Raw genomic sequence first — 20,830 nt, forward strand, 5'->3', positions numbered from 1 at the left:
TTCAGTGTTTTGAAACAACATTCCTTTTATTTTTGTTTGTAGGTGGCTCACCTTGCCAGCTCATTACCATCCCAGCCAACACATTTAGAGTCCTGCCATGTAAGCTGCGGTCCAACCTGGCACAGAGGAGGTGGCGTTACAGTGATAGCGCCAGCCAGTTCCTCTATGCTACCCCCGAGGGAAACCTGGTAGTTGTGGCTCAGTCTGAAAGGATTGAGACCTATCAGTGCTGGTCAGAAGAGGAGGGCTTCCACCAGCTGTTGGCCAACTACTGTGTGAGGGCAGAACCACGCCAGGAGAGTACCACTCTGATTGGTCACTCCCGCACGCCTCACATCATGCGCGAGGAGACCATCATCCTGCCTGGCGAGTCTCGCTCTGAGCAGGTCCATACGAAGACGTACTGGAACGAGCTGATTGTGGTGTGCGCTCTGTTGGCCTTCTCCCTTGTGGTGTTCTCCTTGTTCGTCATCTACAGGAACCGTGACCACATGAAGTCCATGCTGAAGCAGGGCGAGTGCCCTAACATGCAGCAGAAGAAGCCACGGATAGTTGGAAAGCCCACAGAGAGTTTACCGCTCAACGGTAACACAATCCCCGTTTCTACTTCAGATCACAAGGGCTACCAGACGTTAAACGACAACTACATCTGCAGCACACCGACACACGAGTCCTCGCCAGATAACAGCAAGAGCTTCTCCGAGGCCTCCGACAGGCGGCCGCTTAACCTGAAAGAGAGCCACGTGGAATACTCCCCAACCTGCCCTCGGCCCAGAGTGAGGTTAGGCTCTGAGATCAAAGACTCCATCGTATGAGAGCACAGCATTCATTAAGCGACGACACCCTGTATCTTCACGAGGGATACAGGCCACCGAGCAAAGGAGAGGAGACCCAGACATCCTCCTATATCACAGCACATCTTTTATTTTTGTCATCTTAGTTCTGTGATCAGTGTGGAGGTCATTTTGTTTAGTCATTTCCACTCCGAAGCCAGAGGTCTGTCCGGTTTGCTGTGTAAGGCAGAAAAAAATGAAGCAGCACAATACTCCAGTTTGAGCCAGGATCAGGAACCATGGCAGCTGCTAAGAATAATTCTCACACATTACTTTTTTCTTTCTTGGAGTCATTCTCATGGCCACTAACACCATATGTGGGTGAGCATAAGGCTGGGCAATATGGGGGATAAAAAAAAATAAATAAAAAGATAAACAGAAGACCTTTTAGTTCCAATGTTTATCACACTGTCTTTTTAGGTATGCAACAATAAAAAGTTGTCTAGTCTAGATATACATCATATACTATTACAACCACAGACAGCGAATTTAAAAATATTTATATTTTACCCAGCCCTCTTTGAGTAATCTTGCACATTCTCTGCAGAGTGTGGCAGCCACACGTCTGTTATTATGCACACTAGAGCCAAGCTACAGCTACATGGTGACCAAGAGTTCAGGTTTAGAAGTATTATAGTACATGAAATGCATATTCATTAAGATCCATGCATTATGGACACAAGTCATAAACACATTTGTCCCCATTCGCTGAATAAACGTCACGACTGTATGAGGATAAATAAAATGAAAGCTGAAGCGGAGGAGGAGAATACGCCACACCACTGTCTCAATGAAAAAGGACTGCAACGTTAAGATGATAGAATATGTGTAATTATATACGATGCTACGCCTATATGCTGACGTTTACCTCCTGAATGTATGTTGTTGTCGAGAGAAAGTCTGTTTCACTCAAACAAAACTGCACCACAGATGATTTAGAGAGACGGTTGCATTTTCGCTCATCTGAGTCAGCCCTGCTCTTGAGTGTTGACCTGCAGATTCCATGATGGGTTTCTAAATGGACTTAAAAACAGCTGCCCCCTTTTTTTTTTTTTTTATGTGCGTGTGCGTATTTGTTTGTTTTGTTTTAATGGAACTGAAATTCCAAGTGCAGAGAGGCAAAGGAACAAAAAGAAATGGGGACAGCTACACCTCCACCACATTTGGGGCAGCACCAAAATCATCGTTGTGCACTGTGCCAAAAAAAGCTAAACAAAAATAACTTGATTGTCTTATCTAAATGCAATAGTGCCATTCTCACATGCCCATCTCATGCTTTGTGTTAGCATTGATCACTGTCAAAGAGCACATGATGACAGACCCAGGGGATGGGTTTCGCTAAAAGTATTGTGGGACTAATAATAAATAAATGTAAAGTGCAAGGTGGGGATTTCTAAGACTGTTAGCTCATGGCAGACTTTACAGACTGTGTTGGGCAAAATAATTGTTGTAAATTTTGAACCGGGGCCAAATGTTTTACATGGCGATTACGCTCCATGTGGTTGTCAGGTGTGAAAATATTCCAGTTTTCCTTCTGCCATCTCACCGAGACACATCTGAGACGGTTGAGCTCAGCTTGTCTACTTTAAGTGCTAATCAACCCACTCGAAATGTAAAACTTACAGAATAAGTAATAACTAATGCTGCTGTAGGGGAAAGGAAATGTTGCGAGTTCTCTTGTCCAGACTACAGCTGTATGATATCATGGCATAGATACACAGACCTTTTGTATTAGCTCAGTTTGACCCCGCCCCCACCAGGTTACAGGTCCCAGACTCGCCACACTCAGTCAGAAGTCGAGGTGACATAAATGTGAAAGCACAAGTAATCAGGGTGTTGAATACTTACAGGTTTGCACATTTCACTAAAATCAGAGCTTGTTCCAAGAAATGCAACTACTGAGGTGGACGGTATGGCTGCTAAGCAAAATTTTTAGAAATCAGTTATTACAGGGACCAGTGCAGCCATCGCAAACACTCTCGCACCCACATTGCTTAGACTTTTGAGACTTAACGAGCAGAATTTTCCAAAGATGCAGAACTCCGATCATGTTGTGTAAATCTGAATGAGAAACATTTACACAGCCGTAAGGACAACATGGCACCACATGTCTTAGACTACAACACCAGGTCACTGTATTGATTATGTAAGCCTACAATATATATTCCAGTGTCATGCAGGATCAAAACTTTGCTTTTTCAAACACTGAGCAGATGAAATGCTATGTAACTGCTACAAGTTGACAAAGTAACTGCACAGCATACTGCGCAACAGTGGTCAGTGTTTCCTTTGTTTCTTAGGTTTTTGTTGTGTATATACAGTACCTGTGCTTAATATTGTGTGTTTTTAAGGGACCTTGTGCAAGATGTGTTGTAGAGATAGTCGTGAAACTAGAGAGTGAACACTGGTGATTTTTTTTTTTCTTCTTCTTCTTCTTTAATAGTGCTTTACTGCCTAATTTAGAAAACATTTGACCACACTGTTAGTTTAGCATCTGGACTGGTTTTCACTCAAGCACATCAAAGCAGGACAGAGATGGGGTTTTTTCATGCTACTGATGAGAGTTTGATGAAGAGATCAACATCTTTTTTTTTTTCCTGTAGTTAATGTGATGCCACAGCTTCCAGTTAGTTACTTTAGCTTAGCATTAAAAGGGAGAAACTCTGTCTGACTTTGTCCATAGGTAATCTTAGTCTGCCATTATGAACCGTATATAATAAAAAAAGATGGACCAAGTCTACCCATTGGTTTTAAAGCCCTCTTCTGAAGCCTTGATTTTAACATTTTATAATTTTTGTCTTATTGGTGCATTTAAAACCTTCAAAATGCACCACAGATATAATTAAAAGGTCCACGGCTTTGAACTATGAAACAAGTTCAGCGTAGCCAGTCTTTGCATTAGTGGGCTTCACAAAACCTAAAACCTGCGTCAGAGGTGACGAGTATCACAATGATGGTTATCAACTTTCAGTGTTACCGCGAGCTCTCTGCTTCAGGTTCTGCTCATGCAAAAAGAGGCTTTTCACGTGTCATTTGGCTTTTCTTCCACTCGAAATGGATCAACCGAGTCACATCTACTCCAGTCACATTATGAGAGGAGTGGGCACATCTCTAAAGATTATTATTTAAGAAAATGACAGTAAATTGCTAAACCAGAGCTGCAAAGAAAATGACAGTAATAATCCAAAAGTTGTTAATCTTGTGAATTCATGATCATCACAAGGGTACCAAGTGGCAAAATGAATAAACTCAACTTGTATTTACTTTTTTTATTGCAGTTTCAGTGCTGCTGTTTATTTCTCATATGACAGCTGCACATTCAAACTCTGAAACTTGATAGTTTAAAAATGACTTACAATGATTGAGCAGGTTGTTTATATAAAGCACGACTCCCAAAAGAAAATCTAGATCAGACATTGAAGCATGTCATAAATAAAATAACTATTTTAACTTGAAACTTTAAACGTATAATTATGGTTAGGGTTCTATTTTCATCTGACGTTACCACAGTGATCTAGCCAGGTGAAAGGAGAGCCTCCTCTATGATTCTGAAAACTCTTTTTTTTTTTTTTTTTTTTTGCTTAAAATGGCTGCGAAACTATAACCTTCATAGCACACCCCTCATTTTAGCAACGAGCATACAGCTAGCAGCTACAAGCGCCTGTGTCAGCATTGATCTGTCATTCAAGCTGCCACTTTCATAAATATCATTTTAATGGAATTTAAACAGGAAAATTACTCAAGTCATTATTTCTGCCTTGAAGTTGGGAGTTTTGACATGGGGATTAACTTATCTTTGGGTCCAGCCTCAAGTAGCCATTAGACAAATTGTTCTTTAGGTGTCAGCCTAAAAAGTTCCCTTAAAATGTATCATTTTTTCACACTTTGGCTTTAGACTATTTATCAAAAACAGATGCAGTCTTTTCTGCCGTTGGCTTTGCATATGCTGGTATGAGCAGACAAGCTGGTTCCTCCTTTTTTCAGACTTTGTGCTAAGCTGGGGTATCAGGCTTCTAGCTGTAGTGCATAAATACGAGCGCGATATCAATCTTATCTAACTCTCAGCAAGAAAACAAATATTCTTTTCCAAAACTATTGCAAGCTGAGACAGAGCAAACAAACCACAGTATTGCATTTGCCAACAGATGGATAACCAAAATGAAACTGATTCCAGAAGGCTTGTGTTTTTCCATTTCTGCTAACACAGATTTTTCTAAACTATATGATATCTTGGTAGCCTGCTTTGATTTGTTTGGTGGATAACTTCACAGCATAAAATGCCTTTGGATATCACATTGCTCTGCCTTTAGCCACGTGCCACATTGTACACTACCCAGCAGTGACCTCACCAACAGAAACATGGTGAATGGCGTGATTGTAGCCCTCAGTGGGCATGTTTAACTCCACAATGCAACACGGGTCAACAGTAGATTTACAAATTCACCTAAGCCACCATTAACTTAACCTGCTAACTAGACTGGGAGCTGCTCAAAATCTTGTACCATTCTGCAGCCTTTGCTCATCTAAGAAAAAAACAATGGTACTGTACACATTGGAAGCATCACTTCCTCTGGTGAGGTCACCTATTTAACAATTCACCACCTGATCTCGTTTAGAAATGCTGAAGTTAAAATGCAGTTGGACCTTGCCAATTAATAAGCTTAGATGAAATATATACTGTGTGATAGCTTTGCATATTTATCAATGATGGGCCTTTTCCATAAAAGGCAAACAGTAGTACAACAGTTTTGAGTAGCTCCTTATTAATGCAACATACTGTACTGGATATGAATGTAGCCAACTATATATTTGTAGAACACCTACTGCAGTATATTTTCCTAAAATGGCTTAAGTAGGCAATCCATTGCAACATCTTTTTTAGGATTTTATTTCTTCAGTCATAAATGCAAAGAAACAACATCATACAGTTAATAAACCATTTGTGCTGCATGGTATAGTACGTGAACAAGATGCAAGCACAGCTCCAGATCCTCCATATCAGCTCAGCCATGAGACGGCGACAGCCTCGCCTCAGCGTATCGAACATCATAAGCTTAGTTGACTGAATAACGATTAGACAAATGTGGTCTTGCCTGCATGATTTCTTTTTTTTTATTTGTTGTGTACAAATAACATTGTGAACTGTATTTTTTTGTATCATTGAGATTGTGACTGTTGTTTTTATTATATTGTACATAAAAGGCACTTTATTTTAATTTTTTTTAAATAAATGAATAAATACATGTTTTGACACATGCATGTGGAAGTCCATTTTTGCGCTACAGATTACGGTTTTGTTTGTGGCTCTTGTGACATTTTAGATGTGGAAACAAAGCAGTGACTCTATATAACCTTATACTTTAAATATGCTCAGAGTTGCACGTTTTCTATATAAATGCAACACATAAGATGTTTACACAAATCCTAAAACTAGAGAACGAATCCAGTTTTATGTCTGTGAGAGGCAAAATAATGTGAACCTTGAGGATTGGCAATAAATTTCAAGATGATGTTGGAATCAGATATTTTCATCAGCAGGACGACGAGCAGGTGCCCATCTTTGTTTAAAGTCTACATGTTAGTGCTACTTGTCAAACCACTTGTTGCACTTGTTCAACTGCTTGGTAACACAAATATCTAGTCAGCTAGTCACACTTTTTTTCCAAGTCAAGTAGCTTTATTGTAATTTCATTTCATTTATAGTACACAGTGAAGTGAGACAGTGTTCCTCCAAGATCATGGCGCAACATGTAACCTATAACAGACAATCAACACAGGACTACATAAAATGCAAGTGTGCAAAAATTGCAAAAAAAAACAACCCAAATCCAAACAAAAACAGTGCAACACCAGACAGAACAAAACGACGCAGACACAACAGTGCAATAAAAAAGTGCAACAAAGACAGCTGGTTGTGCAAAAAGTAACTTGATGTATGAAGGTGTGTGTGTGTGTGTGTGTGTGTGTATGAGAATGTGCAGTGAGTGTGGCAGCAAGTCAGTGCATTTAGGCACATCAAGGTGGTTAAAATGAGCAACAAAGAATGGGGAAGAAGAGTGATTTAAGTGACTTTGAACATGGTATGGTTTTTGATATCAGCTGGGCTGGCTGTGTATTTTTAAAGCTGCTCATCTACTCAAACTTTTCCCACAAAATCATCTCTAGGATTTACAGAGACTGGTCTGAAAGAGAGAAGAGGAAGAGGAGAGGTGAAGAAGAGAATCAAGCAGCACCAGTTTAACAAAATGAGAGATCCCAACCTCTGAGCCTTACTTTAATGTGATGTCAGTTAAATATGGTGTTTGACACAACAGTATGATGCATTTTTAAATCATGACCAAGCTAGAGTTGCATGTAATGATGTCAGCTGTAACCATTTTGGGACACTTTTCATATTAAGGGCCACTTTTCATGAATACATAACAAGGTGTAGTAATGTGTCACGCTATTAAATATGCTATGCTATACAGTTCCTCAAAGATACACCTGTGAACCCTCAATTATAGGTCTTCGTGCTGTCTCCTCTATCCTCCAGATGCTTTTAGAAACTGAGACATCCTTTAGCGTAGTGTACCAAGGTTGATTTTCGGGTCACAGACAGGAAGACGGTGGACAGAGGATATTAGAGAAATATGAGAAGCCTAAAGTATTCAGATCCTGCAACATGTGTGCTCTGTATCGCCGACCATCATTTTCACAAAACATCTGCAAACATCCAGGTTGTTTGGATGATTCACAATTTATTGCTTTATAAAAGGGCCAGATTGCAGATGTCTCTTCAGAGAAAGGAAAAAATATATCATCTGTCATTGTTGTGTAATGACAGCTTTTATCTGACCTGCCGCTGGTCTCCAGGCGGTGGTTAAGTGCTTAAAATTAGTGACTGAGTGCAGTTTTTGAATGTAAATTTTGGCCATCTGGCCTCAAATACCAGATTCTCACTGAAGCATATTTTATTCAGAGAATATCGAAACCAGGTTTATTACTCATCGCTCATGTTTACAAATGCACTGAAACACAGCACACTGGGCTTGTATTCTCTTCCTATCACAACTTGTGCGCACTTCTAGAGCTGTGTGAATGCCACTTTTAAGATTTTACAGCAACATAGAGATTGAGAACAACTGCAACAGAAAAGGCTTAGGGTTCTGATTTGGCAGGGGTAATATGGTATGTGGTACCAACATTACTGAAAACTTAAAAAGACAATGGTACCAATAGATCATATGACAAGATTCACCCCTGAACCAGTTCATCTTAATTTCACTGGCAAAAATTAAATGGAAATTTAAACCTTTATCAATAACAAAGCAATGAGATCGACCGAAAGCTGCATTCTGTGGAAGGTCTTCATGAGGATTGGTGGTTGCTCCTACACTCATAGGGGGGTACTTGGGGATGTGGTCCCTCTCCTGACATGCTTACATCTCCATCATCTTTAGAGACTGCAATAAGGACACCATCAACAGCCAGTGTACCAGCAGAGGATTCCAACCAGATTATTGGCACTATGACAGCTTCAGATGAAAGCTCATCCAGGACCCATAACCACTATCCAGCCAGTGCCATGAAATGTGTGAACCATGTTTGAAACGTCAAAGATAGCTTAAATTATCAGTGAGATAAATCTGCCTTGAAATGGACCCCTGTTGGAAAATGAAAGGGGGGCAGGCCTGAGACCCCCTGGAAGAGTATAGTGAAGGCAGAGTGCTTAAGGCCAAGACTGCATTAAGTGGAGAAAACATGCAGCTGTATGTCCCACTGGGGACAGGGTAAATAGTATAGTCCTGCTTCTGAACTTTAGATAAGTTATCTTCAACACACAAATTATTTCTCAACTTATATTCTTTCTCTTTCTTTTCCTTACATGATAATGTTAATCACATTTTTCCAAAGTTTCAGGGTGAGAGTTGTTTTGTTTTGTCTATATTTAACCCCATTAGTGCATATTCCAGTAATAAATTTTAGCGGATTCTTTATCTACCAAATCAGATATAAATGTTGTTTTGTTTTGTGGTATTTTGGGGTTTTGGTGTATATTATTTAATAATGTTTAAATTTGGGTTTCTGTTTTGTTGTTTTTCTACTGTTTAATGTTTTAATATTTGCTTGCTTGTTTGTGGCGTCTTCGGATCCCTGTTTTGATTCTTCTATGATTCTGGTGTATTGAGAGTGTATTGTAATTCCTGAAGTTACCTTATGGTTGATTTATTCAGGATTTTCAGTTTTGTAATCCAGGGTTTTGAGCTTTACTGTAATTAGTTGGCGGTCTGTTTCTCCCACTGAGATATCCACTCTTATTTTTCTTGTTGTCTTTTACTTGTTTCCTGTTTTACTTTGAAGGTATTCAGGTATTCACACATTCACACATTCACACATTCACACACTTTGTTTCCTCCTTTGTAATTGTCATGGTTGTCTTGACCCTCACCTGTGTTTTGTTCTCCTTCTGTTTCTCATTCCCTAATCAGCCCAGTCTGTATAAATAGTCCTGTCTCCCCAGTTGTCCTTGTCAGATTGTTTGTCTCTGGGCTTCACTGTAGTGTCTGTTTGCTTCCTATGGGTTTCTGGTCTGGATTCTTGTTTTGGTTTTTAGATTTTGTTCTTTAAACAGCTTAGTTTTGTTTTACATAGCCTGTCTTCCTGTCCTGCATTTGAGTCCTCTACACTCCACTCAGTGATAAAGTTGTCTGTGAAGTGATCTGGTGATTTTATTCATTTGAAACTAATACAATGTGCAGATTTCTACAATGTTAATGAGGAATGGCTAAATTTGCATTGCAAATTTGCATTTGCGTTGCATTGCATGAGGTGCCAACTGAAAAGCAAAGAAAGAGGAGTCCAGAAAATGAACTGGGAGTAAATGTGGCTCCTCTGTTGTGCTGCTGTGCTGTGCAGAGTGCACAACCTCTGCAGTTTTGATATTGTTCGTTTCTCTGTGACAAACCTTCCATCAAACCAAGGCAGATAAGGGCTTTGCTCTGCATATCTCTTAATTTATTTACCTTGATAATTCACTGTTTTATTGTAAGAATAAATGTTGGCGAGGGCTTTTATTTTCTGATTTTCTTCAAATGTGACTGGAACAATCTGCTGTTACCTTAATAGGCCTATTCAGCCTTGCTTCCAACTCACATTTGCAGTTAACTGGGTAAATTTGTATGGAGCAAAGAGCTGTGCAGAAAGTCCGTGTGTTTAACTAAGCAAATGTTTTATCGTTAAGAAATATTTCTTCTCTAAGTTGCGTACCAAAGAAAACTAGAGCTGAACTATTCCTGCTTTCCGTCAGATGCTGTATATACAACTTTGACATTAGTTTTTATAGCAATTTCAAATTAATCTCTCAACAAATAAATAAATGTGTTGTTTGCACTAGATGGGCTCTAAAACGAAAGAAAGCAAGTCACCCAGTAAGTAACTACACTAATGTGAAAGTGGATGCTTATGGTCATCCCAGTGTAGGTAATCTGTTTAGACAAAACCAGTATTATTGAGCACAAAATCTTCTGCAGGAAAGTCTCAGACACAGTGGTGCACTGTGAGTAAATCTCACCTTGCTGATAGCTCAACACCCCTGCTGTGATAGAGATCAGCTGCTAGCGGGAATAATAGGCCTCTTCCCTTCACAGACTTCACGTGTGCAAAAGCTCTGATGGTCACATTGGTAAAGATCTGACTGTGACTGGGCAGAGGACTCTCATCTCAAATCCATCCCTAGAATGACTCACAGATAATTAAATAAAAAGCTTTTTGCGCTGTCCTGGCATTTTCTTTCTCACTGTTGTTCCCCACGCCTGTGTCAGCCTTTCTTTTCTGTTTCTCCCACTGCTTCTCTGCATGTTGTCTCTCTTTTGATGCCCTGTGACAGATCCCATTTACTTTCAACACCAGCACCTCATCTGTTGTCACCAAGCATTTGATGAAGAGCAAAGATGGTAATTTGCTATTCATTATTAGCAAATCACCGCACTGTGAAAAGTGCCTTTTGTTTGCAGCAGCCTTGAAAACAATTACAGTCAGCGTGCATTTCAGCTGCGATTGCGTTGAACATTTCATGGCAACGCTTCGCTGATAGTGAAATTGAAAAGCAGATTTACTTTTCACAGTCCATGAAGGAAACTGGAAAATCTTTTAAATTAATCCCGACCCAACTTTCCAGGTCATACGTCAACTCAACTCCCTTCAAAAAGCACATTATAATATTAATATTGTTGACTTTTAACCCACCTTGTACAAAGTTAGTGTAGCTGACATGAAAACTGGAACTTGAAACTTAACGCAATATGTCCAGATTATGAATGTGCTTCAAACGAAAAGGATAAAAACATGAATTTGGAGTTTTATTTGTTGGTTAGATAATAAACTAAGAGCAGTCATTCTCTTGAGTCTCCATGCACTGGAATTTAACATAATGTTGAACCATTAATATTCATCCCTTTTATGCTAATACTTTTTCATTTTCAATACTGTCTGATTTAATGATAACCACAGGTTCATATTAACAGTTTGTTAGTCGATTTATGAAGTCACAGTTAGGTCCAGAAGTTGTTTTTGGTTTTTGGGGTTTTTTTTAAATGTTGCCTCTGTACACCAAAGACATGTCAGTTAAAATAAACTGAAAAACACAACTAAACCCATCAGGCGGCATTCTTACAAAGAAAGAATGCACTCACCAGCTCAGCACCAGAACCGGGCCACTGATGCTTATTGAGTATGTGACTGCTGAGGATGGATTCTGCGTCCAGGTCTATACTCTCTGCTCAGATTCAGCCAAATGCTGAAAATCAACTGGACAGTGCTTCACTGTGCAAATGGATAAACACCCAACGTATACTGCAAAGGCAACAGAACAGTACAGAGGTCTTTACATGGGATACAGGGGCAAAATTACACATACTCTTGTGCAAAAACCTATGAACGTATCTCGAACTACACATAATAGATTTGTATGAAAAGGGTTTGGGATCCATCAGATATTATGTTGTTTTCAGATATGAATTATGATGTTTTTAATGTCGACACTACGTTTACCTTCTTAGCATTCACCAAATGACCAGTGACCCATTTGAGGCTAGGATTGTGTTTTGTTTCAGACAGTAGGAGATGTTAGATTTGAAAGGAAGTCTAATACCCTGACTCTGATCTTAAAGTTATTCTCTTAAAAGAATTTTCACATGGATTGTCAAAACAGGGAAAATAGTTACAAAATAAAGAGTGGACGTTATTCAAGCATAAGAATAGATGGGTCACTAATGGTCTGGTGGATCTTAAGAGGCCACAGATTTCCCCTCATGCAGATACAAAGTCCTTATTGCCAACCTGCAGACATTTTTGTGCTTACTTTTCAGCTTCTTGGCAAACTTTATAATTCAGAGATACTCTTTTAGCCTCAGGTTTCAATTCTCTATCATGAGACGTAGTCGTGTGTAAAAGTTAGGATACGCATCAAGAAAACTATTAAAAGAACGAAGCATCGTTGGAAAAGTTTCTCTCTACAATATATCAGTGCAGTGTTATGCATTGACATGTCTTTGGATCGATATAAAATGATTAAAAATTTACAGACATGTCTGATTTCATTTACTCCAGCTGAAGCAGCAGCTTAACAATGTAGGAGGTTGAGGTGCGCCTGAGAGCTTACAGATAACATATTCCTCCTGCCCTGTCATTATTTGTAGTATTATAACTCTGAAGAGACAGCTTCTGTGATAACATAAGGCGCTGTGTACACGTTGTTGCTATCAACTAGATACATAATTTATAACATCCATCATTCCTCGTGCAGTCATGATCCAAATAAATGGGCACACCAGTATCTTGTTTAAAGGGCTGTTGAAACACGGTGCTGCTTTCACCCTTGAAAAAATGAAGCAGGAGGAGTACCTGCCTGTGGCTACATTTATCAGCTATATGATGATGATGATGTGATAATCACACTTCTTCTTAATGGAGAACCTTGTATACACATGTTGTCAGAGTAACATAAGGTTGTGTGGAACTGCTGTAAGCAGACAAGCGTGACATTGCTCGTATAGTCACTTCAGGAAGAGTGCACCAGTGTTCACTTTTTGCCCACTTTATATTGCTGTGGATTTCGATTTCAATTGATAAAATAAATAAAATTAGAAGACGCCCCACTATCTATTGGTCGACTGATAAAAGTGTCATTTCCCTCCCATTAATCTGTATGTAATTATTCATAACAATGGACTAAAAACATGTTGCTTTTTTTTCTAAATTACAAATCATAAACTTAAACTGACACAATGATTAAAAAACTTGGGGTCTGTGAAGGTTCTCAGTTATCCAGGTCATGGTAGTTTAAAGAGCTTGGAAAGAAAAGCGCTTGGACTTCTTTAAGTTGCTTGAAGATGTTTCACCTCCATCCTGCTGAAGGACAAAGAAAAAAAATCAAGTTATGAAGTCCCAGAAATTCTCTGTAACCAAGACTTGGATCAGGGCAAAGGTATAAAACGGTTTCTGGGTGTCCCTGGAAGCACAGAGGCCTCCAGTTTGAGCTGGAAGAGAGCTCAGCATCCACCCAAGATGAGTAACTGAGAAAAAGGGTCTTCTTCATTAATCAGGAGCTTGATGTAAATCAAAAGATACGACAGTCAACTTGATTTTAAAAGACTCTGTATGAATAAGCAAAAACTGTTTTATTTTAGATTTTTATCAGAATAGAAAAATAAATACTTTGGGCAAATCTAAAAGCACTATTAATGGCCATTATTCCTCCCCACCTGACTAATGCAGCGACGCATGTATGGTGGGAGAATCATGCAATGAAAGAGCTTCACAGTGAATGAGGTGAAACACAGGAAAATGTAAGTGCAGTGAGCTGGGGAAACATCGGGCATTCATCTTTCATTTCTTTCAGTGACCCGAAGCAACCAAAACAGCCCTGCATGTACTTCAGGACTGAGTGTCCAGGAGTGTGTCAGTGGGCCAAAGCCCAGAATTACACCCAACAGAATTTTGTACACAGACAAAAAATATGTTGTAGCCTGTCCCAGCTGTCACAGGACAAAAAGCAGGGTATACCCTGGGGAGGCTGCCAGTGTGCTGGAGAGCCAACACAGAGAGCCAGACAACTATTCAGATTCACATTCACACCTACAGCCAATTTAGAAGCATCGGTTAACCTAATATGGATGTGTTTGGAGTATGGGAGGAAGTACGTGTAGGGATTCCAGCAGGCGTCGGGAGGATGACCCCAGTTGGCAGGTGGATTCAAACCCAGGATCTCCTTGTCATGAGGCAACAGTTTTAACTACCAGTTGTGTGACATTGTGGTAATACAGCGCAGTGATGCTGATTTTATTTTTCTTTATCGGTATTAAATGAGCACAATTTTAATATACTTGAAAACATTGTTTTGCTTTGTCACTATCTATTATCCATGAATATACACCGATAGGGGAAAATAGCTTTAGTTATGTTAAATTAAATGTAGTACAAAAAGTAAAGGGCTCCAAATACTTTCTGAAGTGACCAATATCGCTTTTGCCAACGTATCCATTAGGCTCTCTAAAAATTAGTCCATTTGCAGCCTGGAATGGGATCAAAACTGGTAGAATTTTCTGTTTTCCTTTCCAAAAAAATATTTTTTCAGCCTAGGTGACAAAAAAAAGCTTTGTGCTCTAATATTCACACAGCTAAGCTCCTGCATACAACCACAGCCTTACACTGTTGACTCCTGAGAGTGAAAAATATCAGGACTGGATCTTATGAGCTGTACATGGTTCTTGAAGAAAGGGAGATATCTTAAATCCTCCAAGTCCATCCAAGTCTAAATTCAGTTTTCCTGCCATTCTGAGATATAAGCTCTGTGTTTCAATGGGAATGTTAAGCTGTTGATGTAAATTTATTGAATCTTCATAACAATTTAACATTGTTGAATCATTTAAACACATTGTAGAGATGGGATTCAGCTACATAAGTTACCACAAGCATTCTGCACAGTGACCAGCTTCAGACCATTTCTGATGTACCATTTATTTTTATCTGGAGCTTCTTTTCTTTCTTTAAATTTCACCTGCAGTGCACCTGAGGGTCATTTTTAAAATTGTGAAATGTATAATTAAAGTTAAAATTTAGTTGAAACAGCACTTGTCTTTTCTTTGGATAATTCGAGCCCATATTTAACATATGTAAATCTAAGCAGCTGCAGTACATCTTGCCCATTTTTGTGCTTTGACACTGAGCAGTTTAATGTTGTAAATAGCATAAATAAAGTACCCTCCTATCAGCAAGAGCCCTGCAACAACAATGCATTTTCCCCAAAGCTTCCATATCTCAATAAATTCAGCAGAGAGAGCCTAAAGAGATGAATTTAATTAGAGGAGCTGACTTCTGCTTCTCTCACTACTTCTGAGCTCCTCTCATGGTCTGTTTTAAGAAAACCTGCCAGAACCCACAGTCAGTCTGTTGGGCCTTATGCTTGAATTTTTCTGAGATCTGTTTCGAGTTGTAAGCAGAGCGCCGTGGATGAGAGCGGATAAGGTTTGAAATCTCTTGAATTTAAGCAACCTGCTGATTTAGCATTTGCTCCTCATCAGTATTCAGCTCTTCAGCTGCTCTCCTGCTATCGGAGACGGAAAAAAGCTAAAGTGGTGACTTAATTATACGCCCTGTAATCTGAGACCCGAGGAGAGAAAGTCGGTGGATTTCAGTAAGTAGGCACACCGATTATTGACTATAAATAGGCAGAGCTGCATGCAATCAAATATCAGCAATATGGACTTTCTGGTGCTTAGATTTGGCCAGTATACAGCAGCAGTGCTCCAGCGGGTTATCTGCATTCAAGAGAGGCAGATGTTTCAGTAAAGCAATTAAAATATCTTAATTTTTTTTTACTGATTCTTAGCCCTGCACCGAGCAATGAGAACGCAACATAAAATATATCCCAAAAGAGTCTGGATTTCCTTTACTGGATAATTGTTTTCAAAAATACAATGGAGTTTGCTTCCACCTAGTGGTGGAACTATGCCACTGCTGCGCTTCGCTGTCTGGCGATACACTTTGTTTGTACAAGCAAAGTATACACTTTGTATACAAGCAGAGCACAAAGTCTCTTCTCCCTGACGTCAAGTTATGTATCTTATATAAGGTGGAAACCAATTAGATACTATTATATTTTATTTCCCTAACTGATAAAACACAAACTCTTCTTAACTAAATGCTCACTGTCATAAGTTAAATAGCTTTCGTCACATTAGTCGTGGCTTACAGATCACTTTACTCCTATAAAGCTCTAAGCACACTCTAATTTACTAAAATCAAAACATGTTGTACAGTGACACGCACAACAACTCATCTGTCTTTATTGCCTAATTGTGTAACTAATTTGACTAATACACACCAGGTCAGAGAGCCCAGCCAGCATGACTTTAACAATCTATATAAAGAATCTGAGAGGCAGAGGAGAAAGAGTGCATGAGTAGTGGAGGAAGAAAAGGAAAACAGTCATTTCTCATTAACGTTAAGCAGCTATGAAAGACCATTTTCTTGTTCATGGCATGTGAACACACATGTGGCACTGTGATTTTCCCCACACAGCCATCTCTACTCAAAGAATGGTCTGACAAAGAGAACATATCCAGTGAGCAGCAATCCTCTGGATGAAAATGCCATGTTCATGCTGGATGTCAGAGGAAAATAGCCAGCTTAAATAACCACTCGTTACAAACAAGATATGCAGAAGAGCATCTCTGATCACACAACACATGGAACCTGGAAAACAATGGCCCAAAGCAGCAGAAGACCATATCGAGTGCTGTCAGTGATCCTCCATGAGTAGCAGTTGCATGGAAGAAGAACTCCCTTTTTACAGGAAGACACCTCCAGCAGAACCATCGGCCTCAAAAAGAGAGAAAACCAGAATGCAGAGACACAAGGACAAAACAGACTATGAGAGAGAGTTCTTTGTTTTGATTATGAGAGTAATTAATTCAATGAATTCTTATTGAATAATTGTCTTTTTATTTATAAAGTTATATGCATCAGTGCATAAAAATCATCTGAAGCTCAGCAGGTTCTTAAATTATTTAAATGATGACAATATATGACATATACATATATATATCGGGCAACTATAGCCAGGTGCTGCTATTCAGATGCATTTGATGAACTGATCATCAGCAAGTATGACCAACTCTAGAAAAGCTCCATACTGTGGACACAAACCTTCAGTGACCTTGGTTATCCTGTTTAGGTTCATAGAGGGCTCCCCTGTCCACTGCAAGCACAATATAGAACATAAAAATTCGTTATGCGGATCTTCAATGTAATCGAGAGGGACACACCTTCACCTAATCTCACTACATTTATTGTCTCTATTTACTGCACGCTGGAACTGATGATGGCCTCAGAAAGTTAGCTATTTCTTTCTGGAGCTCAATTTTTCTTTTATTCATTTATGTATATGTTTATTATTTGAACAAATGCATATTGAACACTCAGTAGTGCAGTTCTGAGCACCGTTTTGGTGGCTTCGCAAGAAGAGTCAGAGATTTTATGAATATCATTTTGAAAATAGTGAGAAAGAAATGTTTTACCATAGTCAATAGGAACGCACTAATTTTGCGTTAAGCTATGCTACATGGAGTACAATACTTCACACCTACACTTGAGTTTAGTTTCAGTTTTCTGGGTGGATTTGCCCTTTTCCATTTAGTTTTTTTGCTTGAAAATGTTTCAGTTTAGCTTTATGTGTTTTTTCTCAGGGAAAGGTTTTTAGATGTTAAGAATAGGCATTACAGAACAAAACTTTGGATCACATAGTATCCTAGTAACAAAAACACACCCTGTTTAACCACAATGAGAGAAGAGAACATTTCCTGTTTACCTTTTAGTTTTATGGGTGAACAGTATGTTTCTTTCAGGATCCAATTTATTTATTTTTTCAGTGTCTTTTTCCCTAAACACCCACTTTCAGTTCACTATGATTCTGGTGTTGATGCTGGTTCTGTTAACCATGGTTTACTACAAAAGTGAAATATAAAATTTCAAACAAAACCAAGGTTTATGTTAAAAACCAAACATTTCCAAGGTCACAAATGACCCCAACACAGCTCTCCAGTACCCTACCCCAACTATGAAAAGTTGTATTAGTAGACTGAATAACTAATGGCAGGATACACTTTTACAATTAGAAATATCACAATTCAAGTAAATATGGTTGCTATGGTCATAAATGACCACACATAGTGGACTGTTTCCATATATCTTTAATCTTTTGCTCTTGTTGCTCAATCCAGGTTTAAGCCAATTTTAAGCCTTGTAAACACTGTCTTACAAGACCTGTTTTCTCCCTTCTAGTATACAAGTAAACAGCTATAAACACATCTGGAGCGAGGCCTTTTGTAGCTGCATTTATGACCCCACATCGTCCCTCAGTCTATACCTACATGGGGCACCATTACAAAGGTCCTTTGGTAAAAGACTCACTGTTAATATTGACATACTGATAATAAGTCAAACAAGTATGAAACAAACAAAAAAAAAAGATACACTTTATTTGAAACCAGCAGGGGACATCTTTGTACAAAAATACACAACTGTTACACAGATGCTTTGTGTTGAGAATTGTTCATCATTATTCTGCTCCTTACACCACTGATGCGCCCCTGCATGCAGCACCAAAGTGACACAACCGCTAACTTGCTCAGACATAATTTCATCGTGTAAAGCAACAAATCCAACAAGCAATGTCATTTGCCATAGAGAGGAAAGTCAGATCCTGGATTCTTGAGTTTGGACAAAAATTAAAAGATCCTTTCTTATAAATATCAGGTAGAATGCTGAACAGGTTCTTGAGACACCGAGCTGAATTTGTCTCAAGACTTCATTCTTCACTTGGTCTTTCCTTTCCCTGCTTCATTTGCCTTTTTTTGCTTCTGTTGCATTATCTCTGCATCCCTGGAGGAGAAAAGGGAGACATTTCAAGAGAGGACAAGCTTTATTAGGAGACTGAAATGTGCGTGCACACACACACGCACGTGCACACACACACACAAACAGTCACATTATGTGTAATATATGTCTAACTGTTTGAAAGACAAATTCCTTGCCTAAAGTACTGCAACACACGTTTTTGTTGTTGTTTGTTTTGGGGATTTTTGGTGGGGTTTAATTTACTCAAGCATAAGATGGTTTTGTGTGTTTGTTTTTTATTATTATTATTATTATTATTATTATTATTGTTGTTGTTGTTAATAAAGGTTCAGAAATATAGGATAAATAACTTCTGTTAGGTAAGACAACACTGATTCATTGCCTTTACTATACAAGAACCAGTGCTTACATGTACAAAAGTTCCAGTGAAAAAGCCAGACACCCCTGAATATGGTTTACAGGGTTTTTTTTCCCTTAATTTTTTTTTAATTAAGAATTATTTAAAAACGTAATAATTATGTATGGAATTAATAAACCTTGGAATATATATTATAATGATGTATAAAATATGTAATATACACATTTATAATTTTTGTATTTTCATAAATATTATATAATAATGTACACATTTTAATTAGACAATTATAATACAACTATAAAATAAAATATTTAAAAAACAAACGAATGAATTCTTCTAATTGTTAGTACATTTTACCTTTAACATGCGCACCATTTCCGTCACCTTGTGCTGTTTAGAAAACTATGCTTTGGTTTGTTTAGTTTGTGTGCATCCTACACTTCTTTAACCTCTTGCAGAGTGCAGGCTTACCTCTGTTTCCGGGCAGCTGCAGATAGCCCATCCTCATTTCTCTTGCCTTTAGTCTGTTCAGTATGCTTTTTAGCATTTTTCTGGCGTGCAAGCTCACGCTGGTTTCCTCCTGTCATGTCAATAAAAAGGGTAAAAACAACAACAACAACAAATCAGATGAAAAAGCTGCGCCTTATAATGAGACACTTGACTTAAGTTGCTTCCAGCAAAAAAGAAGTAAAACACAAGCTGAATTTAAAAAAGAAAAAAAAAGGAAATGTGTGTGTCTACAAGTCGAATAGTTAAAAGAAAAACAGTATGCTATGATCTGCACGATGAAATATGAAGATGGTGCATCGCCCAAAAGCAGCCGACGTGGCAGAGAGGCGCTCCGGAGCATTTTCTTAACCAGAGCAACAGCACAGAGGGCATCAAAAGAATCCGCTGCTATCGTGGTTTTTCCAAGTTCATGTGCAGGATTGAAAAAAAATATATTACTAGTAAAAACACGGAAGCTGCGTTTAGACCAGAACACCCATATTTTGTTTCTGTATTGCGTCCACACATACAGGCCAGGGCTCAGAGTAACGCCCGGACAACAAGCGACCCAAAGCCAACACACGTACAACGGGACGTTATGTAACACATGTTAGCAAAAGTCTATGCCCTTAATTAAACCAAATAAAACAGCCAAATTAATCGCGTCCTTAAGTTATTGCCCAAAACGACAATCCTCTATAGAATCTGTCAAATAGGATAATGTATGTTACATGAAATAGACGGAACCCAAGTCAATCAACGACAACCATCGGTCAAAAATAACAAACACGGAAAACAAGCATCCGACCAAATACATGAATCCCTCAGAGCTTAATAAATGTCGGTACTCACTAGTCATTTTAGTGATCGAGTCTTCTTCCCCCAAAAATCCAGACGAGCTCAGCCAAAGGGCCGCTGACTCCCTCCTCGACGCTCCCGTTGCTGTTTTTCAGTTTGGTCGCGAGCCAAATATGCGCGAGACTTCCGCAAGAGAACCAGAACATTCCGTTTAGCCACACGGGACTGCGCATGCGTCAAGTCTGGTCGTCAACATGCCACGACAGTGAAGTTGCAAAGGGGTGACTTTCAAAAAAAAAATTTTTTTTTACTTTTTAGCATTTTGCAAGGACTTTGCAAATCATGTAGTCCACATGTTAAAAAAAAATACAAAGACCATCAATGAACCGTATACAAAATGTTCAAATTATGACGCTTTTTTTTAAATTTCTTTCAAATGTATGCTCGTTGTGAA

General features: G+C 38.8%; 2 protein-coding genes across 5 annotated transcripts in view; one reads left to right on the forward strand and one right to left on the reverse strand.

The window, feature by feature from the left end:
* Positions 1–6,654, forward strand: part of sema4bb (sema domain, immunoglobulin domain (Ig), transmembrane domain (TM) and short cytoplasmic domain, (semaphorin) 4Bb) — a 67,363-nt gene extending 60,709 nt beyond the window's left edge. For all 3 annotated transcript variants that reach the window (XM_085153763.1, XM_085153769.1, XM_085153757.1), the window contains exon 15: positions 43–6,654. In XM_085153763.1, the coding sequence (XP_085009889.1) occupies positions 43–815 (773 nt within the window). In that variant the 3' untranslated portion in view covers positions 816–6,654. The remainder of the gene's footprint in view (positions 1–42) is intronic.
* serf2b (small EDRK-rich factor 2b) lies at positions 3,245–20,588 on the reverse strand. 2 transcript variants are annotated; one of them, XM_085153783.1, is made up of 3 exons: positions 20,431–20,588; positions 19,561–19,669; positions 3,245–18,755 (listed from the first exon to the last, which is right to left on the reverse strand). In XM_085153783.1, the coding sequence occupies exons 1-3, from the start codon at positions 20,435–20,437 to the stop codon at positions 18,689–18,691; spliced, it is 183 nt and encodes a 60-aa protein (XP_085009909.1). In that variant the 5' UTR covers positions 20,438–20,588; the 3' UTR covers positions 3,245–18,688. The 2 variants fall into 2 exon arrangements, with proteins under 2 accessions (XP_085009909.1, XP_085009918.1); XM_085153792.1 differs by lacking the exon at positions 20,431–20,588 and having other exon boundaries at positions 19,561–19,676.
* Between the last annotated feature and the right edge of the window lie 242 nt (positions 20,589–20,830).

Source organism: Neolamprologus multifasciatus, chromosome 1 (assembly GCF_963576455.1).
Source record: "Neolamprologus multifasciatus chromosome 1, fNeoMul1.2, whole genome shotgun sequence".
Lineage (NCBI taxonomy): Eukaryota > Metazoa > Chordata > Actinopteri > Cichliformes > Cichlidae > Neolamprologus > Neolamprologus multifasciatus.

Bases quoted from the DNA above. Each gene is read 5' to 3' on its own strand.
- serf2b (XM_085153783.1), bottom strand. The intron at 18,756-19,560 runs GTAAGCCTGCAC...TTTCTCCTCCAG, and splicing joins GCAGCTGCCCGGAAACAGAG to GGATGCAGAGATAATGCAAC.